At 36.8% G+C, this 24389-nt stretch overlaps 1 protein-coding gene and 1 pseudogene across 1 annotated transcript; both read left to right on the top strand.

Annotated features, from left to right (window-relative positions):
* Positions 1-2333: 2333 nt before the first annotated feature.
* LOC125281537 (olfactory receptor 4F21-like) lies at positions 2334-3269 on the top strand. The gene has a single exon (XM_048215302.1). The coding sequence runs from the start codon at positions 2334-2336 to the stop codon at positions 3267-3269; it is 936 nt and encodes a 311-aa protein (XP_048071259.1).
* Positions 3270-15916: 12647 nt separating this feature from the next.
* Positions 15917-16717, top strand: LOC125281535 (olfactory receptor 4F6-like; annotated as a pseudogene).
* The last annotated feature ends 7672 nt before the right edge of the window (positions 16718-24389 follow it).

Here is a 24389-nt window from a genome sequence, read left to right as displayed (position 1 = left end):
AAGTAATATTGCCTTATTTACAGGCTCTTAAACAAAGTAAGTTTTTGTTTTTCTCAACAAGATATCAGAAGGTAGACCTTTGTTGACATCAGGCAAAGACCTTTTAGGCTGGATTATTTTTCTATCTGTTCATAATATCATCTTTAACATGTAGATACCCAAAACTCATGGTTGCTACATCTTTAGGCATCACATTAATATTGAATGCAGGAATAAAAGAGCCAGAAAAAGAGACTTCTCCATATTAATCTTTGTATTTTAATCTGGGGAAAAAAAAACCTTCCACAGAAAGCATTGTTCTGTATCTCATCAAAACTCGGCTACATGCCCCACTTACACCAATCCATGGCCAAGGCACATAGATGATCATATTTCATCCCAGGTCTAAGATAAGAACCTACCCTCTCCAAAAATTGGAAAATCTCCACCAAATACCTTAAATGGATAGGTGTTCTCCTGGCACAAACTGGTATGGAAAAGGCTTTGGGATAGGCAACCAATACATATACAGCAACCAATGACAGAAGAAATTTGAAAAACAATGATCAATAGTACCAAATTTGGAGAACAAGTATGTAAGATAAAGACTGAAAACTGTTTATTATATGTGACATTTTTGTATGTAGACCATTGTGTGCTAAATCCCTGGTGACTTCTCTAAAAAGATTTTCTGGAGCAAGCTAGCTTGTTTTGGCTTGTTCAATGAATACGATGTATAAGGTAAAATAAACTTACCTATAAAGGGTTTTTAGAGAGTAAAGGGAAAATAAGAAGGATACCCCCCTCCCACCCTTGACAGATTTGATTTTTGAAGGAGAGATACTATGTGCAACACATCAAGGGAAGTAAAAAGTTCAGATGAAGGAAAAAGGTTAATGCATCTGGATCCTTGGAGAGGGCTAGAATGTATTTGGAAGTGCTGGCCTTGAAGAGCACAGAGCATTAGCTAGAAGAATGCACTCTCCAGTCCTAAAACTCTTGATACACTCCTAGCCTTGCCACCTCCTCTTTCTCAGGCACTGTTTCATTTGTGAAGTGGGGATAATAAAACTGAACCCATCTTATAGAGTCATCAGGAGGTTTGAAAGAAATGATATACTTAACACAACTCCCTAAATATAGGAGACACTCAAATCTGTTATCTGTGATCATTAGAATTAATTATTATTTATAATTATATTTACTCCTCTTTACTCTCAGATATGCAATATTTTATTTTATTTTTAGCTTGTCATTAAGTAATCTGCTTACTAAAAGTGATCTTGGACCAATGGTGATAATCACGTCATAAACTAAGTATTAAAATTATTAAGGGGCGCCTGGGTGGCTCAGCGGTTAAGCATCTGCCTTCGGCTCAGGGCGTGATCCCGGCGTTATGGGATCGAGCCCCACATCAGGCTCCTCTGCTATGAGCCTGCTTCTTCCTCTCCCACTCCCCCTGCTTGTGTTCCCTCTCTCGCTGGCTCTATCTCTGTCAAATAAATAAATAAATAAATCTTAAAAAAAAATAAATAAATAAAATAAAATTATTAAGCCTGTGCACCTGAGTTCCATTTAAACTAAAAAGTCCAATGTAGTGAGTGATGGGATATATTCAAGTAATTTTGTCATGGTGATCTCTATAAGCCCAGTGAAGAAGGAAAACAAAAATTTAAAATTTTTTAATTTAAATTTAATTAACATACTATAATATTCATTTCAGAGGCAGAATTTAGTGATTCATCAGTTGCATACATCACCCACTGCTCACTACTTCAAGTGCCCTCCTTAATGCCCATCACCCAATTACCCCACCCCCACCTTCCTCCCCCTCCAGCAAACCTCAGTTTGTTTCCTATAGTTGAGTCTCTTATGATTTGCCTCCCTCTGTTTTCATCTTATTTTATTTCTCCTTCCCTTCCCTTATGTTCATCTGTTTTGTAAGAACGGAAAATTTAAGGGACTAAGAAAGGTTCAGGTAAGAGAAGAGAGAATTACATATATATGTGGTTTAAAAAAAAAAACATTTAGGGCAATGGTCAGAATAATGATCTAGAAATCTTTGAGAAAATTTTTTTTTAAAAGACTTAAGTATGGGGTGAAAATTAAAGTACCCCTTTTGGCTCTATCTGCAAAATTTATAGTCACATATTTTTCCCTCATATATCTCCCTTTATATAGTAAATTTGCTGCTAAACTTATTTCCTCCAAATTCTTCATTTTTTTCCTCTCAGTCAATTATATCTAACTTAATTAGCAAGGCAACTAGGAGATCTATGTTTCTGCCAGTGATACTTACTCTTTTTAATTTTTATCCTCAGGTCACTTGAAAATCAGCTCTCCTCTCCCAGTCAATGGGTGGATTAAATGACTCTGTGATCACAGAGATTGTGTTACTGGCCCTTTCTTGCTCTTGGGAGAAAAAACTTTTTCTCATCTTGATATGTTCTTTGCTCTATTTAGGGGTCATCTTGGGAAACCTTTTTATTTTGTTTTTGGTAATTTTTGATTCTCACCTACATTCTCCCATGTATTTCCTGCTGGCCAACCTGTCCCTCATTGATGTGGGTCTTTCCTCTACCACAGTTCCCAAGATAATCAAAGACCTCTTACATGAATACAAAGTAATTTCTTTCCAAGGTTGTATGACACAGATATGCTTCATCCACATCATGGGAGGAGTGGAGATGGTGTTACTCATAGCCATGGCATTTGACAGGTGTACAGCCATCTGTAAGCCCCTTCACTACTTGAAAATCATGAATCCTAAAATATGCATTTCATTTGTAATCACTGGATGGGTAACTGGGGTGATCCATGCTATGTCTCAGTTTTTATTTGTTATAAAGTTGCCTTTTTGTGGGCCAAATAAAGTGGACAGCTTTTACTGTGACTTTCCTAAGATCATAAAACTTGCGTGCACAGATGCAGCCAAGTTTGAGTTTATTGTTACTGCCAACAGTGGCTTCATGAGCATGGGCACCTTCTTCCTGCTGATCCTTTCCTATTCGTTCATTTTGATCACAGTCCGGAAACGTTCTTCAGGAGAATTGTCCAAGGCATTTGTTACTTTGTCAGCTCACATCACTGTGGTTTTCTTGTTTTTCACTCCATGCATGTTTTTGTATGTCTGGCCTTCTCCCCCACCTTCAATTGATAAAAATCTGTTCATCGTGGACTTTGCTATCACCCCTGTCTTGAATCCTGCCATCTATACATTACGGAACAAAGACATAAAATTGGCTATAAAAAGACTGTGCAAAAAGATATCTTATCCCAGATTGTGTTGACCACTTTTTTGGGTGAGTTTTAAAACTAAACATCCCATTACGCACTGACCCATCCCTACTTAGGTACCTCAAATTTAACATATCCCGAACAAACTCATCATCTGCCATCCTAAGCCTGCTACTACTTCACCTGTGGAGTGTACAACCATTACCAATCACGGGAATGTAAATTCATCACACTAAGAACTGGTATTCTAACAGAGAACAGCATAATCTAACAAAGAACATTTTAATTTTGAATTTTTGTTTATTTCTCAAATAAAAATGTAATAACACTGTTTCTGCTATTCATAACGTCTAAAAATAACCTGTAAATTAGTTCTGGTGAATGAACATCAAGAATCTTCACATTAAATTGCTGTGTGTGTGTGTGTGTGTGTGTGTGTGTGTGTGTATGGCTCCAACAGCTTTACTTATTATTTAAAAGAAGACCCAGAGACAAATTCAGTGGGCCAGGAGTTTATTTGGATGGGGCACCAGGAACACATTTGTTCACAAGTGGAGACGGGGCAGAAAAAGAATGGATGCCAACAGAGGGTATACTAACTGGCATTCTACCATATGGACATTGGGGGCAATTCTGCTATGGCCCTCTAGGAGAATGCACCTTTTCTATAACATCTTTATTTCACTTGAGGCAAGGAAGCTGTGTATTTCTGTGTTGGGGTAGCTCTGAGGCATTAACTCCATGGAAGTTCCAAGCTTCCCCTACATAGCAGGTTGAACAGTTTTGATATCCAAAGAAAAGTCCTCAGGCAGAAAATCTTTGCAGTGTATGGTACAAAACAATATACATTCTTGGAAATATTAAGCACAGAGGGATATGAATGCAACACTGAAATTATCAGATACACTCCACATTTTCCCATGCTTAGAGGCATTCATGTTCCATGTAAGTTCACTCCATCACTGATTCTTCAAATACAGGAGTGTTAATGAAACAAGTATTAATGGCGTCTATCATTGCATATGTACCCAAGAATACTTTCACTATCTTCTTCCTCCATAATCCATTCTAGATTTTCCTCACATTTGTCCAGCACTTCTGCTGATCTAGATCACTTGCTCAGATCCATATCTTCCTACCTAGTAACACTAAATCCATGATTACCCTTCTCTTGTCATGCTTCAATTGCTGCAACTGCCCATTTAGAGTTATCACAATAATGGCTGATGCAAGTGTAGTAGCAATTCTATTTCTTTGTGATAATAAAGGTTAATTATACCTGGCATGATAGTAACTGTTTTTTGTCTGCTGATCTACAAACACAAGGAAACGAAAATGACTAGTGAGCTACTAAAACTTTAGGTTTACTGAAATGCTTACTCTGTCCCCAGAAGAAGCATTCATCCTACCCCAGCAGAGGTCAAAGCTGTAGGTTCAGAAAGCTCAAATTCTCCAAAGAAGTGATGGTGAGTGGAGCCACTCTCACTGACTACCTTTGGTTTCCAGACCTATGCATTTTGGAATACAATACCTTATGATGTCCAGTGGTTCAAAGTATATATCACATGTTAAAGCACAAAGTGTCATCACCAACATACTTACTTGCACCTCTATTTTCATCTTTAAAAGGCTATTCCCATGATCTTCTAGTCTCACACTTTTGCATACCATATATTGCTGCACCAGTGGATCACTTGGTTATGTGCCCACTGTTGTACTTTCTTGGCTGTAAAGATATTTCTTTGTCCTAAGCGATGAAGGACATTAGACTTTCTATGTGTCTTTGGATCACTTTGGATCACTTAACCTACTGCCGTAAGGATGGTCAAAACCAAAACCATACTTGGGAAACACCTTTACCCCAGTAAGAACTACTCGCTAGTCCTCCACCATGAAAGGGATCTAATGTAAACAACCACTAAGTTGCTACCAAGTTGCTGATTAAATGCATCAACAAATGAAACCATATCAAGTGTTCAGATTCCATCTGTATTTCTGAAAGGACAAACTCAGATTCCATCTGTATTTCTGAAAGGACAAACACACTTTAACTGCCTTACTGAGAAGAGACCATACTGAAAGAACCCATGGAAAGACTTCGTCCTTGCCATTCATAAGTACTTCACTCACGGGTTCACAGTGTAAGCACTATAGGGGCTGAGCTAGGTTACCAACCCTGCTACTTAACACTCTTCTTGGAACACAGTAAGAACAGAAACATAAGTAAGAAGTATAAGTGTTTTTCTTCCTGGTGTCTTCTGGCTAAAGAAGCAATTATATCACATATAATCATGGCCTATATGTAAGTAACCACTCTCCACTTTAAGTGACAAACCCAGTTAGGCAGAAATTATAAAATTCACCCATACTTGTGAGGACAAATATACACTAAAGCCATTTGATAATTCCCAGCGAAGTGCTAGGTTAATTGCTTTTTGGTTTTTGTGAGCTTTTTTTTCTTTCCTTAATCACATAGAAAAGACAGATTAATACATATGGTATGAAATGGAAATCAGCTCCAGAAACAAGTAAACTAGCAATTAGGAAGGAGTTGAGGTAGGAAATCCATGCTGTTCAATGTACACTTATAAGAATGAAAGTAAAATAATTAGTAAGGAAAGCGCAGATAAGATTTAATTTCTACCCTATAATAAAGGTAGAGTCTCAAAACAGAGGTGAATAAATCCATATAATCAGAAATAATTAAGAATAATAATAATTAAGAATTTGAACAAACAAAAAGTTCAGTTCTTCATACAAACACAAAAAATTAGATAGCCTTCAAAATAAATTAATTGGATAAAATTATTTTAAAATTATATCATAAAGTAATTTTCAATAATGTGAGAGTTATATAATTGTGGCATTAAAATATTCAATTTTAAGCAAGGCAAAACAAGTAGAAAACATGAAAAAAAGAAAAGATTATGTTTTACTACATTAACTTTAAATTTGTCAAAAATAAATATAAAGGCTTCTGGTTTCTAGTTCTGCATGTAAGGAGCTTGGAAGTCACTATTCCATCCTAACAACAAATACAAAGTAGAAAAGACTGAAAAACCCACAACTCTCCTTGGATCCATTAGACAGGGGAAGACACAGGGCAAACTGCTGTCTCCTAGATTAGAGACACAAACAAATACAGGTCATCATGGCTTATTAGAGCAGACACAAACAGCAGAAACTGCTATAGGAGTGACAGCTGGTGTAGGAAACCTAAACCATAATTGATGAATTGCTGGAGTCTCAGTACAGGCAAATTTTGAAAGTTAAAAACTGTCTAGGGTAAACCAGCCATGGTGGGAAGGAGGTCCCAAAAATATTGTGAGGTTTACTTCCAGCAGATTCCCTAGTAAATAATAGAAAAATCCCCTCAGGTTTCTGGCAGAGAAAGGGGAAAAGGAAATATTTTGAAATATATCACAACACTGTTTTTCTTAAGAAGCCTTGCCCTCAGTGGAAAGTAGGAAACCAGAATCTAAACTACTGAGGTATTATAAGAGCCTAAATAACCTGGGGAAGGCAAATACCCAACTCCAACCCATGCTTGCCATTCTGTCACATCTAAGGTGGATTAAAAAACAAAAACAAAAACACAAAAACAGAGACACCTGTAAAGTTCACAGTCCAGAGGCATAGGCTCACTAAAAGATTAAGACCTAATTGTGAGGTTATATAATGCTTTCCCTCTACCCACACTTCCCCACCACATTAACTAAGGCCTATTTATAACAGTTCCTTTTACCCAGTATATCATGTTTACTTATCGAGAAAAAAATTACAAGGCATACTAAAAGGCAAAAAACACAATTTGAAGAGACAGAACAAACTTCAGAGCTAGACATAGCAGGGATGTTGGAATTATCAGACCAGAAATTCAAAATAACTATGAACAATGTGCTAAGGACTGTAATGGATAAAATAGACAGCATGTAAGAACAGATGGCCAATGTACGCAGAGGGATGGAAAACCAAAGAGAACAAAAAAGAAATGCTAGAGATTGAAAACACTGTAAAAGCCATGATAAGTGACTCTGATGGGCTCATTAGTAGATGGGACTTGGATGAGGAAAGAATCTCTGAACTAGATGATATAGCAATAGGATCTTTGACAACTAAAGAACAAGCAGAACAAAAAAATTTTAAATAAGAACAGAATATCTTAGGACTGTGGGATAACTAAAGAAGGTGTGATATGCATAATGGGAATGCCAGAAAGAGAGAAAAGAGAACAGGGGACAGAAAAAAATATATTTCAAATGGTAATGACAGAAATTACACCAAATTGATGTCAGACACCAAACCACAGGTCCAGAAAGCACAGAGTACATCAATAGGATAAATGCCAAACAAACAAACAAACAAACCAAGAACACTACACAAGGAATATCATTTTTAAATCACAGAAAATGAAAGCTACCAAAAAATCCTCATAGAAGTCACAGAAAAAAACAACCTTAATGTATAAAAAATCAAACAGAAGAACCATATCCCACTTCTCCTCAATATACAAGCCAGAAGAGAATAGAGTGAAATATTTAATGTACTGAGAGGAAAAAGAAATTCTATACTCGAATTCTATACTCAAAATTATCCTTTAAAGTAAAGAAGAAATAGAGACTTTCTCAGGCAAATGAAAATTGAGAGAATTTACCAGTAGACCCACCTTGAAAGAAACAGTAAATGAAGTTCCTCAGAGAGAAGGAAAATAATATAGGTCAGAAATTCAGATCTATGCAAAGAAAGAAAGAGCATACAAGAAGGAATAAGTAAAGGTAAAATAAAAACTTATTTTCCTTATACTTAATTATTATAACAGATAACTGTCTAAACAATAATAGCAACTACATAATCAATTATATATGCCTATGTTTATATATTATCCATGTATATGTGTATATACATACAAATAGATGCTAATATATGCTTACGTTAAGTGAACTGAATGATAACAATGACACAAGGAAGACATTAGGATTATTTTGTAATTGCAAGGTACCTACAGTACCCATGAAGTAGTATAGTGTTATTTGAAAGTGGACTTGGAATAGTTGGAAATGGACATTGCACACTCTTAGATAACTTAAAAAAGTAAACAACAACTATAAATTACATGCCAAGAAAATAGAGAAAATAGAATCCTATGACATACTCAACTAAAAGGACAAGGTAGAAAAAGTAGAAAACAAATATAAGAACTAAGAACGAGGACAAAAGTTGTAAAACAGTAATGAACATGGTTGATGTTAATCCACCATTCAAATAATCACTTTAAATGTCAATAGACTAAATGTACCAACTAAAAGAGGTTATCAAAGTGGGTCAGAACACATGATCCAACTATATATTGGGTCTATAAGAACCCACTTTAAATATAAAGACACATATAGATTAAAAGCAAATGGGTCAGGAAAAAAAATTACCACACTGATACATATCAAAAGAAAGAAAGATTAGCTCTATTAATTTCAGACAGAGCAGACAGCACACAAATATTTTTATTTTTATTTTTATTTTTCCTGAACTCATGAGTAACAAAAAGTAACTATTCTCACTTTAAAAAAACACAAAATTTCAAGGAGGGGTTACCCTTTCCAAGAGTAAAAGGAGAGATTTTATATGTGATTGAAGTTACACTGTTATCGGCTTAAAACAGATAGTTTTATCTCTAAGATGTTTTAGCAATCTCATAGTAACCACAAGGCAAAAACCTACAGTAGATACACAAAAGATAAAGAGAAGGGAATTAAGGCATACCATTATGGTAAATCACCAGTTCACAAAAGATAGCAAAAGAGGAAGAAAGGTTCAGGAAACTATAAAACATCCAGAAAACAATAAATAAGATGGCATTATCCTTTAGAATCCTTTCTGCCATTAGTAAGTCCTAACCTATCAATAATTACTATAACTGTAAATGGACTGAATTCTCCAATCAAAAGGTACAAGTAGCTGAATGACTAAAAAAGCAAGAACCAACTATATGCTGCCTACAAGAGACTAACTTCAGCTCTAAGTACACACACAGTCACAAAGTAAAGGTACAGAAAAAGATACTCCATGCAAATGGAAGCCAAAAAAGAGCAGAGGTAGCTAAACTAAGACAAAGTAGACTTTAAGTCAAATCCTATAACACAAAAAGAAGGTCATGATATAATGATAAAGGAGACTATTCACCAAGAGGCTGTAACAATCATAAATATATATATCTATATTATATATAGATATACATAGGCACAGAATATATATATATATATATATACACAAAGAACATTATAGCACCTAAATATATTAAGTAAATACTAAAAGATATGAGGAGTTAAAAAGACAACAACGCAAATACCATAGAGGAATTCAACACCCCACTTTAAACAATGGATAGATCACTCAGATAAAATCAGTTAGGAACCACTGGACATGAACCCTACTTTAGACCGAGCAGACCTCAACAGACATATACAGAACATTCATCAGAGCAACAGAACACAAATTCTCAAGGGCACATGGAACAAGATCATATGTTAGGCCACAGAACAAGCCTAAACAAATTTTAAAAGATTGACATTATACCAAATATCTTCTCTGACAATAGTAGTCTGGACTAGAAATCAATTAACAGAAGGAAAACTAAGGAAATTGCAAAAATGTAGAATTTAAACAATATAATCCTGCCCAGGTTCTATATAAATCTTAGGAGTATTTTTTTCTACTTCTGTAAAAAAAAGAAAAAAATGCCATTGAAATCTTCATAGACATTGCATCAAATTTATAGTTGGCTTTTGATAGTATGGACATTTCAACAATATTAATTCTTCTAATCCATGAATATGGAATACCTTTCCATTTATTTGTCTTTTTTTCCCCATCAATGTCTTGTAGTTTCCAAAGTGGTGATTTTTCACCTCTTTGGCAAAATTTGTCCCCAAGTATTTTAGCGTATTTGATGCTATTGTAAATGGGATTGATTTTGTTATTTCCTTTTCAGAAAATATGTTGTTAGTATATGGAAATGATACTGAATTTTCTATATTTTGTATTCTGTAACTAAACTGAATTTGTTCATTAGTTCTGGGGTTTTTTTGGATGAGTCCTTAGGATTTGCTACATATAAAATCATATCAACTGCAAATATGGACATTTTTAGTTCTTCCTTTCCAATTCTGATGCTTTTTATATCTTTTTACCTGATTGCTCTAGCTAGGACTTTCAAAACTATGTGCAAAAAAAAAAAAAAAAAAAAAAAAAGATGAAAGTGGGCACACTGTCTTACTTCTGATCTTAGAGGAAAAGCTTTCAACTTTTTACCAGTAAGTATCATTTAGCTGATGGCTTGTCATATATGGCCTTTATTACATTGAGATGTGTTGCTTCTGTGGCTAATTTGTTACGTGTTTTATTATAAACATGATGTTAAATTTTGTCAACTGCTTTTTCTGGGTCTATTAAGATGATCATATGATTTGATTTTTTTTCTTTCATTTTATTAATGTAATATGACACACTGATTGATTTTTGTAAATTGAACAATCCTTGCATGCCAGGTATAACTCCATCTTGATCATGCTGAATGGTCTTTTTAATGTGCTGCTGAATTTAGTTTGCTAGTATTTTTTTCAAAATTTTTGCATCTATGTTCATCAGAAACATTGAACTGTACTTTTCTTTTCTAGTAGTATCCTATCTGACTTTAATATTAGCATTTTGCTGGCATCATGGAATGCATTTGGGAGTTTTTCCTCCTCTTTGATTTTCTGGAAAGGTATGAGAATTGACTGGTGAGATTTTAAATAATTTTGTTAAATAAAAGCCATATATACGCATTCACTTTGAATTGGACCCCACAAATATGTACCCAGTTGAGTACAGACAGTGTTTTTGGAGGCATAATCTACAGAACTTCAACAAACTTATTTCCCAGACTTCATCTGAAAGTTTACATGTGAATATATATGAAGATAATGAAAATGGATGTGGATGATCCTTCTACTATACCCTCTTCCTCTGCCTGTCTGGCTTGACCTAGGGTAGGGTCATCAAGCTTCTTATGTAACAGATCAAATCACAGCCATATGGTCTCTGTTGTAACTGTTCAACTCTGCTTATTGTAGCACAAAAGAGCCATACACAGTACATAAACAAATGGTTGTAGCTTTGCTTCAATAAACTTTTTTTGAGGAGCAGGCAGTGGCCCAAATTTGGCCCATAGGTCATAATTTTTCAACTCCTAATCTAGAATAGCATTTTTAAGGTTTTTTTCTTTAGTTCAACAGTTCACCATGGTCCCATACCATTTATCCAGTTAGAATTCATATGATTAAAGAAAAAAAATAGTTACAAAAGGATATTCATTCATTCATTCTTTCTTTCATTCATTCAATACATTTTTACTGTTGCATGATAAATTTTGAAATAAGTAACAGATAAAACATCTGGAATGAGAAAGAATCATGAATGCTTATGAGAAATCCCCCCTTGCATAAAGCTTTTTGCTTGTTCTGGAAAAAAATTTTGGTATGTATGGCTCAACTCTCACACTCCATAAATGAGGGCATCTGCAATAATTGTGGAAGATTAAGAAAAATAAAAAAGATCTTCTCTTCCCAACTCAGCAAATCTAAGTAGGCCCACATTTCCACATCTCCTAAATGGTACTTATTTTCCACCCATCCAGCATGTTATCTTTCCTAACATACAGGAGATATTCTGACACCTACCTTCTTTTCTTTTTCTCTTGAGAAAATTAATGTGACTCACAGAACTGGCTCCCAGGAGAAATCAATAAAAGGCTAGTTATTAGAGATCTGAGAAACATCAATGGGTCACTAACACCTACTACCACTAATTAACTGTATTCTCACTGGGAAGAAACATGTATTTTTGTCTTGGAGGTGATTATACTACAAAGCAGAAATCAAAATTAGTGAGTTTCTACAAATGTCGCAGCACACCTTAGAACAGAATAGGTAGTTCAAAAAAAATGCTCCTAATGTTGAGCAGTACTAGAGCAAACTCTCTCTTTTTATACTCCCATTCCACTTTCTCTTTCCTTTCCATTTGTATACTTTCCTTCTGTCAGTAGTTATTCCAATCCCTTGAACACTATTCTTACTATTGTAATCACAAAATTATATTATGACCTGAGAAGGAGATATTTCTGAAAGAATTAACATTTATGATGTCTCCTTGGTGGGTTGATATCTGAAGGAACTGGTATCTCTCACCACTTTCTTCATCATCTTATGTGATATTCCATGTTTCCCATTGTGAGGACCAAATATGGTAAATCTGTCTTGCCCACTCCATTCCCACTCATGCTGTTAATAGACTATACAAATGGAAATGATTCTTTGCCCTCATAAGGGGAATGATGGGGTGAGTCAGTTCCCTCCATTTGGCATATTTGATAAAGCATTTGATGATGTTAGCCAATGACTAGGTCAAGAATTAGAGGGAGACTGATAAGAATGAATATGAGTTAATGGAACTGGTGTCCATCAGTTCTGAAAAGGACCTCTATTAGAAGCAAGCTAAAATGGTTAAGAGTACAGATTAAAAGAAAAATTCATGAATATCGTACAATGGTGACAGGACATTGGCAAAATGAGTTTTGGACAGCTTTGCTTCTTTGTGCTTTCAGTTTTAGGTTGGTTATGATTGCTCTTGGCCCCTTAAGGAGTGGGAATTTTCAATCTATAAAATAGAAAGAACTAAGTTCTATCTGATGTTCTGCATTACCTATTTAAAAAGGTTCCTATGTGCTGAATGTTAAAGTCAAAATATCCAGCAGGGAGAGAAACCATCTCTTTCAGGACTCTGCCTCCAAAGAATTTATGATTCTTTAATGTTTTCAAAGAAAGAAAAACAACCAAAAAAATTTTAACTGGTTTGAATTCACCTCCATTTCTTAATATATAAATATAAAATACATAAATAAAAATATAAAAATAAATTTTTAGGGGCGCCTGGGTGGCGCAGTCATTAAGCATCTGCCTTTGGCTTGTGGCATGATCCCAGCGTTCTGGGATCGAGCCCCACGCCAGGCTCCTCCGCTAGGAGCCTGCTTCTTCTTCTCCCACTCCCCCTGCTTGTGTTCCCTCTCTCGCTGGCTGTCTCTGACAAATGCATAAATGAAATCTTTGTAAATAAATAAATAAATAAATAAATAAAATAAAATTTTATATAATATATATACTGCTACGTTCACAAGTGTGACTATACTCTGTTACCATACAACACTATTATAATACCATCAACTATATTCTCTATGCCATTTCATATCCATGACTTATTTATTTCATAACTGGAAGCCTATACCTCCCACTCCCCTTACCCATTTCTTTTGTTTTTCCATCTCTGATCTTTCATTTAGTTTTTTAAATTTTTTATTATGTTATGTTAGTCACCATATAGTAGACCCTTGGTTTTGGTGCAGTGTTCCATGATTCATTATTTGCGTATAACACCCAGTGCACCATGCAATATGTGCCCTCCTTAATACCCATCACTCGCCAATCCCAGTCCCCCACTCTCCTCCCCTCTGAAGCCCTCAGTTTGTTTCCTAGAGTCCATAGTCTCTCTTAGTTCATTCTCCCTTCTGTTTACCACCCCTCCCTTCGTTCTTCCTTTCCTTCTCCTACCAATCTCCCTGCTATTTCTTATGTTCCATAAATGAGTGAAACCATATGATAATTGTCTTTCTCTGCTTGACTTATTTCAGTTAGCATAATCTCCTCCAGTCCCATCCATGTTGCTGCAAATGTTGGGTAATCATTCTTTCTGATGGCTGAGTAATATTCCATTGTATATATGGACCACATCTTCTTAATCCAGTCATCTGTTGAAGGGCATCTCGGCTCCTTCCACAATTTAGCTATTGTGGACAATGCTGCTATGAATACTGGGGTGCATATGGCCCTTCTCTTCACTATGTCTGTATCTTTGGGGTAAATACCCAGTAGTGCAATTGCTGGGTCATAGGGTAGCTCTATTTTTAACTTTTTGAGGGACCTCCACACTGTTTTCCAAAGTGGCTGTACCAACTTGCATTCCCACCACCAGTGCAAGAGGGTTCCCCTTTCTTCACATCCACTCCAGCATTTGTTTCTTGCCTTGTCAATTTTTGCCATTCTAACTGGCATAAGGTGGTATGTCAGTGTGGTTTTGATTTGAATTTCCCTGATGGCTAATGATTTTGAATATTTTTTTCATGTGTCTGTTAGCCATTTGTATGTCTTCATTGGAAAATTGTCTGTTCATATCTTCTGCCCATTTTTTGACCCTTTACCCATTTCTGTCTAACCTCTGCTACCCTTGCATCTGGCAACCACCAGTTTCTTCTCTGTATTTATGAGTCTATATCTATCTTTTCACAATTTTTATTATAAACACATGGCCAATATAGAAAAATACAAAATATACATGGTCAACCTTTATAATATTAAAATGACCTAAAATGTCATTATCCAGTGATCTTGAGATGTTGATGTATATATGTACATATTTTTGTAGTGTATACTTATAAAGGGCATATCACATAATACTCACTTGTAAACAATTTTTGTCACTTTAGAATTTAGTGAACATGTCAACAAATCTAAATTTGCATCATTTATGATGGCCACACTCATTTGGGTATTAATCTTATCAAATTCCCCTTTCTGCCTATCTTCTCATATCTTATCTCTTTTAAGTGTACTTTTAATTTTTCACTTTAGATTAAATAATAAATGGATCCAAATATGCATTATATATATACATCTTCAACCTTTCTACTTATCCATAGTGATAACAGATATTCCCCTTGAAAAAGTTGTAGCAATTTACTCACCTTCAAATTTTACTCACCAGCATTTTAGCTGACCAAAGCTTCAAATACTTGAAGAAAAGTTCTCATGACCTTTAACTTTAATGACTCTCTGGGGTCCTGTAGTTTTTACATGCTCTTAGCACATCGTGATTACACCTAGATTACAAAACCTCTCTCAATACTAGCAAAGTAGGGAGAAGCCCTTTTTCCGAGGCTTTTGACACTCTCTCTTTGGGCTTTGGAGGTTCACTTGACTTAAAGTGTATCATAACTCTCCAAGTGATTCGTTGCAATCACAAGTATTGTAAACTATCTTTTCATTTTATGTAAGCATTCCTCTCAGATTCAATACTCTTTCACTCATTGTCTGGTGACTATTTTATGAGTGATTAATGCCTGAGATTTCACAGGTATGAAGTAAAAGAATAATCACTACATTCTGCTAAAATATGTGTGTACAAATATGATTAAGTTTGAACATTCAAATTATAGCTGACTATTCATGACACAAAAGGTGTTTTCTTGAATATAAAAAGACTAAAGAAGCACAAGGAGCATGGTAAAGAGGATCTTTACCAGGAGGTGTTACTCTTTGCTCTTAATTCCTCCATATTTCCAAGTAATGTTGTTTCCTTCTCTCTCTAATCTAACTTTTGATTATCTCATTTCTCCTATTCATTTATTTTCCTTTCACCCACCCTCGCTGTATGTTTTCCAACGTCACATTTTGGCATTTGCAACATATTCCTACAAAAGCATTGATGGGCAAACACTCAATTCTTCCTTACTTCCTACCTTTAGAATACTTCAGCACCTTCTCTACTGATTGAGCCAATGGATGCAACAAATGAATCTGGTATCTGAATTTGTATTGATTGGACTTTCAAATGGAAGATGCATCGTTTTCTGTTTTGGTTCTTCTCTGTGTTCTACATGGGAATGATCCTGGGAAACTTCCTCATTGTGTCCACGGTAATTATTGACTCATTTACACACACCCATGTACTTCTTATTGGCCAACCTCTCTCTACTTGATCTAGGTCTGTCCTCTACCACAGTGCCCAAAATGATCTCTGATCTTTTCACTGACTGCAACATCATTTCATTTCCAAAATCCATGATACAGATATTTTTTATTCTCATTATGGGTGGAGGTAGGATGGTGCTGCTCATAGCCATGGCATATGACCGGTACACTGCAATCTGTAAGCCTCTCCACTACCTGACCATCATGAGCCCCAAAATGTGTGTTTCCTTTTGTAGTGGCTGCCTGGATAGTGGGGATAATCCATGCTGTCTCTCAGTTTGTTTTTGTCATAAATTTGCCCTTTCGTGGCCCTAATGAAGTAGATAATTTTTACTGTGATTTTCCTCGGGTCATGAAACTTGCTTGTGTAGACACTTACAAGCTAGAGTTTGTAATCATCGCTAACAGTGGGTTTGTATCCATGGCTACCTTCTCCTCTAATGATATCCTATATCTTCACTTTGGTCACTGTCCAGGAACGTTCTTCAGGGGACTTGTCCAAAGCATTTGTCACATTCTCAGCTCACATCACTGTAGTGATTTTGTTTTTTATGCCATGTATGTTTCTCTATGTGTGGCCCTTCCCTACAACATCACTGGATAAGTACTTGTTCATTGTTGACTTTGCTATCACCCCCGTCTTGAATCCTGCCATCTACACATTATGAAACAAAGACATGAGAGTGGCCATGAGAAGACTGGGCAAACGGATTGTGGGTCCTAGTGGGATCTCATAATGAATGGAGCAGATCTAGATACAACACGCTTCGGGCTCACCAAGAACACTGCTAGTCATGTGACTGTCATCGTTACTATGGTAAGAACTACTATTTGGAGAAATAGTTGAACAAAGTTCTACCTGTAGCAATTGATTGTTGAGTCAGAGGTGACTTTATTTTGCTAAGCACAGAGAATAAATTGACTTCACCTATTTCCATTATGAAGAGTGATGACAATAGAAAACTGAGCTGATTTGTAAGAATAAACTTAACATTCAGATATTTTCTGGGTGACATTTTTGGGACCTGATAATTGTTTTAATTCTAAATTATAAATGAATACCTCAAAAATGATAAATATATCTCATAGTAAACTTATGGATTTAGTAGATAAAATGTGACTTTGAGTAAATCAAAATCAATAAATTATATTTTGTAATTCCTATTTCAATTTTAGTTTAACTTAGAAAAGAACAAAATCAACTATGTTACTTACATTGAGCCCCAAACACAAACTTGACTTTATCAGCATAGGATGATATTTTAGTTTTGCGTTTAGATTTGAGTGATTATAAGTAGAGAGAGAATTTCCTTAACACTATCAATACTTAAGATAAATACAAACCAGGGCTTTTTGCATTTTGTCTGCCTTTGTATTATTCTAAAAATGTGGTCTTTCCGTTATTCAATCACCTGGTTTATTTAAAAAAAAAAACACATAGAAAGTATAGCTGTTCCAAAGGAAAATAATGTATTTAGAGGCCTTGGATTCCTTGAATATGGTTTCTTGGCCAGATAAAACATCCCCCCAAGAGTTTATGTATCTGAGTTTGATAGTCTTCGATAAATGTCAAGCCAAAAATGGTAAGGCATATTCAGTTTGAGTGTTTCTACATTTGTAATAAATCCTTTATTAAAGTTACATGTAACATTTTTGCTTATTTGTTTCTACTGCTCTCAAAATAAAATATGCTTAATTAAGGAAACTAATGTCTATATTTTTTGTCCAGTGTATCCCTAGGAAACTTTCCAATAACATCTCTACTTCCTCCATGTAAATTAATCATTAATATGTCTTTTAATGTGGGGCGCCTGGGTGGCTCAGTCAGTTAAGCATCTGCCTTCAGCTCAGGTCATGATCCCAGGGTCCTGGATCCAGCCCTGCATCTGGCTCTCCGCTCAGCGGGAAGCCTGCTTCTCCTTCTCCCTCTGCCTGCTGCTCCCCCTGCTTGTGCATGTGCTTGCATGCTCTCTCTCTTTCCTTCTGTCAAATAAAAATAAATAAAATCTTTTAAAAAAAACTTCTTTTAATGCTTTGGTATTCATCTGGATGGGAAGTTCTTCTTTACTTGATCATTGCTAACCACTCCCTCTTTCAAATATCTCACTGGGCTTCTGAGAAACTAGTCTCTCGCTTTTCCTCCTACTCTTTGGGAATTCCTTCCCAGTAGCAGTTTGCTGAGGTTCTCTCAGTCAGCTCCATCACCAAACTCAGTGTTCCTCAGAATTGCACTTTGGCCTTTTCTCACTCCATATTCTCTCCCTAAGGGACATCCATTCCCTAGGATTTAATTACAATCTCAGCTAAGGGCTTTTATCGTTAAGCCGGGCTGTTATTTTTTTGAGTTCCTACTTCATAAATGTAACTACCTACTGACTTGATGATTCAAGGGCATCTCCCACTCAGCAGATCTGAAACTAAACTCATCTCATCCTTGAAACTGCTACTCTTTCAGGTCCCTAGTCACAATAAGTAGCACCAATATTTACCCAGTTCCTCAATGTAAAGTCTAGGAGTAATAATGGACTCCTCCTTTCCCGAATCCCTAATATTCATTAAATCTGCAAATGCCATTAATTCCAACTTCTAAACAATTCTTAAATATGTCCCCTTGTTCTCTTCCAAATATCACCATTCTTGTCTAAGACTTCATATGTCATTTTTCAAGTAGAATATTAAGTCACCTATATGTCTTCCAACTTCAAATCTTGTTTGCCTTCTCATTATCTATATTCAGAATGAGAGTTTTTTTTTTTTTTTTGAGAGAGTGGATGTGCACACATATGCACGGGGGGGAGGGGAAGAGGGAGAGAAAGAGAGAGAGATTCTCAAGCAGGCTCCACACTCAGCTCAGAGCCCAATGTGGGGCTTGATCACATGACCCTGAGATCGTGACCTGAGCCAAACTCAAGAGTCCAACACTTAATCGAATAAACTACCCAGGCATCCCAGATTTTTTGAAATATAAATCTAAGCATGTGATCCTTCTACTTAAGACCCTTCACATGCTTGCCACTACTGTTAAATTAAAATACAAAACTACTTTTCAAGATTTATCAGGCCATCCAAGACCTGGCCCTCATCCTCCCCTCCAGCCTCACATGACAACATGCTTTTGGGAATTCATTCTTTGAAAGAATGACTGGCCAATTATTCTGTCTGAAACATTTGTCCTTTATGCTTTGCCTATTAACATTTATTCATTCTTTAAATTTCTGTTTCAACATTATTTTATCAGGAAACACTTCCCAGAACCTGAGTCCAGGAGAGCTCCTTCCATTGTATATTATTATAGCACTCCCCAGTATCACTTCTGTAACATTAGCCATACTCATAATTTCTTATCTGTTGTATGTCTTCCTCGTTACATTTTAAATTCCATGTGAGGAGGGGCTGTGTCGACGTCTACTGCTATCACATCAGTACAACAGTATATAAAATCTTTGATGGATATTTATCATTAAATAAATGAACAAAACCAACAGAGTTTAAAAACAGTAGTGTTGAATAATTTATTGCTTAGTATCTGGGCTTTCTTTTTTCTTAACTTTTATTTTATACATATTTTTAAGATTTATTTATTTTAGAGAGAGAGAGAGAGGGTGAGCCGGTGGTGGGGGGTGGGGGGTGGCAGAGGGAGAGGAAGAGACTCCTCAAGCGGACTTCCTGTTGAGCACGGAGCCCAACACAGGGCTCCACCCCAGGATCCATGAGATCATGACCTGAGCTGAAATCAAGAGTCAGCCACTTAACTGACTGAGCCATGCAGACGCCCCTCTTAACTTTTGTTTTAGATGATTATAGATTCACATCAAGCTGCAACAAATAACACAGAGATTCTATGTACCCTTTATCTACTTTCCCCCATGGGAGAGCCTGTAAACGTATAGTTCAGTATTACAACCAGGGTATCTATGTTAATACAGTCAAGATGCAGAACATTTGTATCAGCACAAAGTTACCTTCTGCTGCCCTTTTGTACCCACAGCCACTTCATCCCACCCCTCCCTTCCCTGATCCCTGGGAACTGCTAACCTGGTCCCCATTTTTATCATCTTGTCATTTCAAAAATGTTATATATATAGAATAATAGAGTAACGTTTGGGAATTGGCTTTTTTTCTCTTGGCATAATTCCCTTGGAGATTCTTTTCACCTGCTGAAGGACAACTGGGTTGTTTCCAGTTTGGGGCTACCATGAGAAAAGTAGCTATAAACATTTGAGTACATGTTTTTGTATGAACGTACATTTTCATTTCTCTGGAATAAATACCCAGTAGTAAAATTGCGAGATCATATCAAACTTGTAGTTTCTGTTTTTTAAGAAACTGCCAAACTGTTTCCCAGAATGGCTGTAACACTTTACCCTCCTACCAGCTATGCAAGACTGACCCAATTTCACTGTATCCTCACCACCACATGGTGTCGTCACTATTTTTTTTTTTTTAATTTAGCTATTCTGATAGGTGGGAAGAGATCTCTCATTGTGGCTTTACTCTTCATTTCGCTTACAACTAATGAGGTTGAACATCTTTTTGTGTGCTTATTTGTCATCTGTACATCCTCTTCAGGGAAAAATATCTCTTCACGTCTTTTATACATTTCCTAATCGGATTGTTTTAAGTGCTGTGTTCTGGGAATTCTTTATATATTCTGAATACTAGTCCTTTGTCAGATACATGTTTTGCAAAATGTTCTTCCTCTATGTAATTTGTCTCTTCATCTTTCAAATGGTTTTTCCCAGAGGAAAAGTTTTTAATTTTGATGAAGTCCAATTTCTCATTTCAGTGTTGACATCTACTAACTGTTTTTTCATTTAGTTTGAAATCTTTCCAGTTATTGCTCTGACAAATGATTTTTTCATTGCAATTAGGACACTTGCATGCTATGAGATTCTGAATCGTATTTAAATCTTCTGTTTTAACTTGTTGTTAGTGATACTACTCTGGCGGGGGGTGGGGTGGGGAGCACAGTCTCACCAATACCAGTGAAGGTAGAAGTCCAGGGGTACACTTGTTACAGACAGCTGGAACTGGGAGTTCCAGGGCCCCACACAGTCCCCACTGACCCTGCCATGGAGGTGGCCTCACTATCACTGGCCAATAGTGGAAGTCTCAACTCTCTATTAGAATCTCCTCAGACACAACCTCGCAGGGAGAGGAGAAGTGCCTCAATACTGCTGAGTGGGGATAGAAGTCCAGGCTCTCATATGGTCTCCAATAATACCATGGGGGTAGTTTGGGGGCCTTCTTACAAGATGGCAGGGATGAAAGCCCCAGCCTCCTTACCAGCCTGCTGAAGGGAAGATAGAGGGTGCCCTGTTACAGCCCTGTGAGGGTAGCAGTCTAGATGCCCACTGGATCTTTGCTGGTGTTGGTAAACATGGGGCCACAGCTTGTTCTGTGCTATTTGGCTGGAGTAGAACAGTTATTGTCTCAAACTTTCCTATCTTGCTACGTTTCCCTTCTCCTGGACCCTGGTTTAGTGAGAACAGGCTTTTATTGGGACTCTTAAAAAACTCTGTCCACCAGCACTTCCTGTTTTCCTCCTTCTTCAACTCTGAGGGAGTGTGTAGTAGGGGAGAGGGGGGCTTGCCTTAGAGAGGAGAAACAACTGCTTTCCAGCTGCTCACTGTGGTCCATTGTCCCTTGTTCATTAGGCCTTACACTGGAGGTCCACTATTGGGACTTCCTCCTGGGAGATGTGGGACTGTGTCTGCTTGCTCTCACCATCTGCCTCTGTGCTGTCAGCCAGCAGGACCTGCACCTGGTACTGTAGCATGTAGCCAGCTGTGCATAAAGTGCTCCAGCTCCTCCATCTCCTGGGAGGAGGAGGCTGATACTGCAGAGGTGTTCCTCATCCCTCCAGCTCAGTGACCTGGGTTGCGGTCATGTTCCTGCTCAGGCTGCTCTTAGCCCCAGTCCAGCAGTGGCGGAAGGTGGTTGGAAAGGGGAAGGGGAGAGAAGGCCCCAGAAAGCCACCTCCTGCCCCAAGTTCCCTCCCCACTGCCCTATGGGCTTCCTTTTTATATTTGCTTAGTCATAGGATTAAAGTACCTAATCCCCTTTTCTTTCCTTTTTCTCAATTGATTTTCTGAATTTGTTTGTCAATTCTCTGCAGTGAAATCTACTGGCAAGTTTCTTTTTGCTGGCTTCAGCCAGTTTAAATCTTGAGCGAACTTTAGCTGGGGCAGCCTGTAAATCAGTGGACTCGATCCTCTCTGATACTTTTAGTTCTCATAAGCTCTACATTAACATCCCCTACTCTTCTGTTAGCTCAGCAGCCTTCTCCACTGCCAAGCAAACCCAAGATCCATGCCCCAAGGGATTGCTCTCAAATCAGTGTGCTCTATGCCTGGCTGGAGAATTTCCTAGGGCTTTATTTCTGCCTAGATTCTCCCTCATTCACCTTAATATGCTATTCTGTCTGGTATCCAGTTGGCCATTTAGGACACAGGCATCTCAGGACAGAAGTGCACTGACACGATAAAATGATTAATGGGGCTGTGGAGTGTTCACTGCATTGCAGTAGCCAGTGGGGCAGGGAGGCAACAAGAGAAATTTTCCTCTAATCTTAGAGTAGTTGTGCTTCTTCCAAACAACTAAATTATTTTACTTCATCATATATATACCGATTCATGTCACTGACCATGCATTCTTATTTCTTTTTAAATATTTCTGCCCACATTATTCTTCAGTTTGTATCCTTATACATTTTGGAATGTCAATATTTTTCAAAAATTAATTTGACACTAGCCATTATTCTGCAGCTATTCTAGAGAATTATGATTTTCCATTTTCTCAACAAGAAAAAATAAAATACAACTCTAAACAAACACAACTCAAACAAAAATAGAGCCTTGACACTTGGGACTCCATGATAGACTAGAGATCAGATTCTTTGTATCTACATATCAAATATAAATCAGCCTTACTTCTTTACAGAAATACACTAGGCTTGTTTCAATACCTTGCCATAGGTCTTATGAATGAGTATCTCCCTCAGGTAAATATCCTCTTCTTACAAACACTCCAAATAACCTCCTATATTTTCCTCTTTTGTGTTTGCATCTGTTTTCCACTGATCTCTTCAGAAATTGATCCAATAATGTACAAATTGTAGTTCTATCCAGTCAACTCAGGAAAAATAAAGGTTAAATACATTCAAGAAGACTTTTATCTTCAACACTCCAAAGTTTGGGACTGCAAGTAAATCTACAGAGGTAAACATTGGCTATAATTGATAACATGAAAGTGATCTATTTATTCCCCTACTGTCAGTTGTAAGAATTATCTTTACCTATCAGGGATTTTACATCTATTTCAAGTATGGTACTACAAGTTTAAGTATGTCTGTCCACTCAGGATATGTTTTTACACCCTCATCCCCCCATCTCAGTGCTTCTAAGCACTTCATCCCAAAGATCGTGCAACTATATAGGGATATTTCTACACAAACCAACATAATGCCTCAAAATCTTCTCTCTTCCCCTCTGTTGCATTACCAGGCAATTTCTTTTTCATTATTTCTCTCATGGGGAAACCAATGTGACTCAAAGTTTAGTCCCCCAAGAAAAACTAATAATGGGCTCGGTATTGGCCTTCTCTGAGACAACAGTAGGTCACTCTCTTGTGTATCTAATTAGGTTATTTCCCATTTTGAAGAATCATATATAGCTTTGACATTGAGGGAAGATTATGTATAGAAAGTAAGACTGAGCTCTCTGAATTTCTATTCTTCCAAAAATGTAAATCCTGTAGCTCAACAGGCAGGTAGGAAAGATGCTTTTTAATTGTGAAACTGCACCTATCATGGTTGTGTCCCTCTCTCTCTCCCTTAATTCTGCTTCAGCATCTGTTTCTCTGTAAGATATTAGTGTCAGAAATATTCTCCTTTTGAAATATTTTTGTCCTTTTACTCTACACCATCACTCTCTTACTCTCAAATTTCAACCATTGCATTGCATTGTCTTATCAAATAAATTCTACACACTGACACATAGACACACACACACACACACAGACACTTTGATATGTTCAATTTGTCCCCTTAATGTGAAGATTTTTCAAGACTCATGTGTTTCTGATTTTTGTGCTCTCCAACTCATTTTAAACTTTTTTTTTCACTGTGAAACAGACATCTGGCCTCAGCTATTCCTACCCTATTTGAGAACCAAATTCTGTTTTAAACAAAAGGAAGGAAGTCTCAATCCTCCACCTCCAGGATTCTAGTGTGGTTCCCTCTCCTTCAGTATTACTTTCCTCCACATTTGAAGGAACCAGCCAATGCCTAATCTGAGAGGCTATTCTCAGAGTCAGAAAGCTTCTGGCCCCAATCCAGGG

This window comes from Ursus arctos, unplaced genomic scaffold, assembly GCF_023065955.2.
Source record: "Ursus arctos isolate Adak ecotype North America unplaced genomic scaffold, UrsArc2.0 scaffold_33, whole genome shotgun sequence".
Classification (NCBI taxonomy): domain Eukaryota; kingdom Metazoa; phylum Chordata; class Mammalia; order Carnivora; family Ursidae; genus Ursus; species Ursus arctos.
This window is presented reverse-complemented; position numbering and strand designations above follow the sequence as displayed.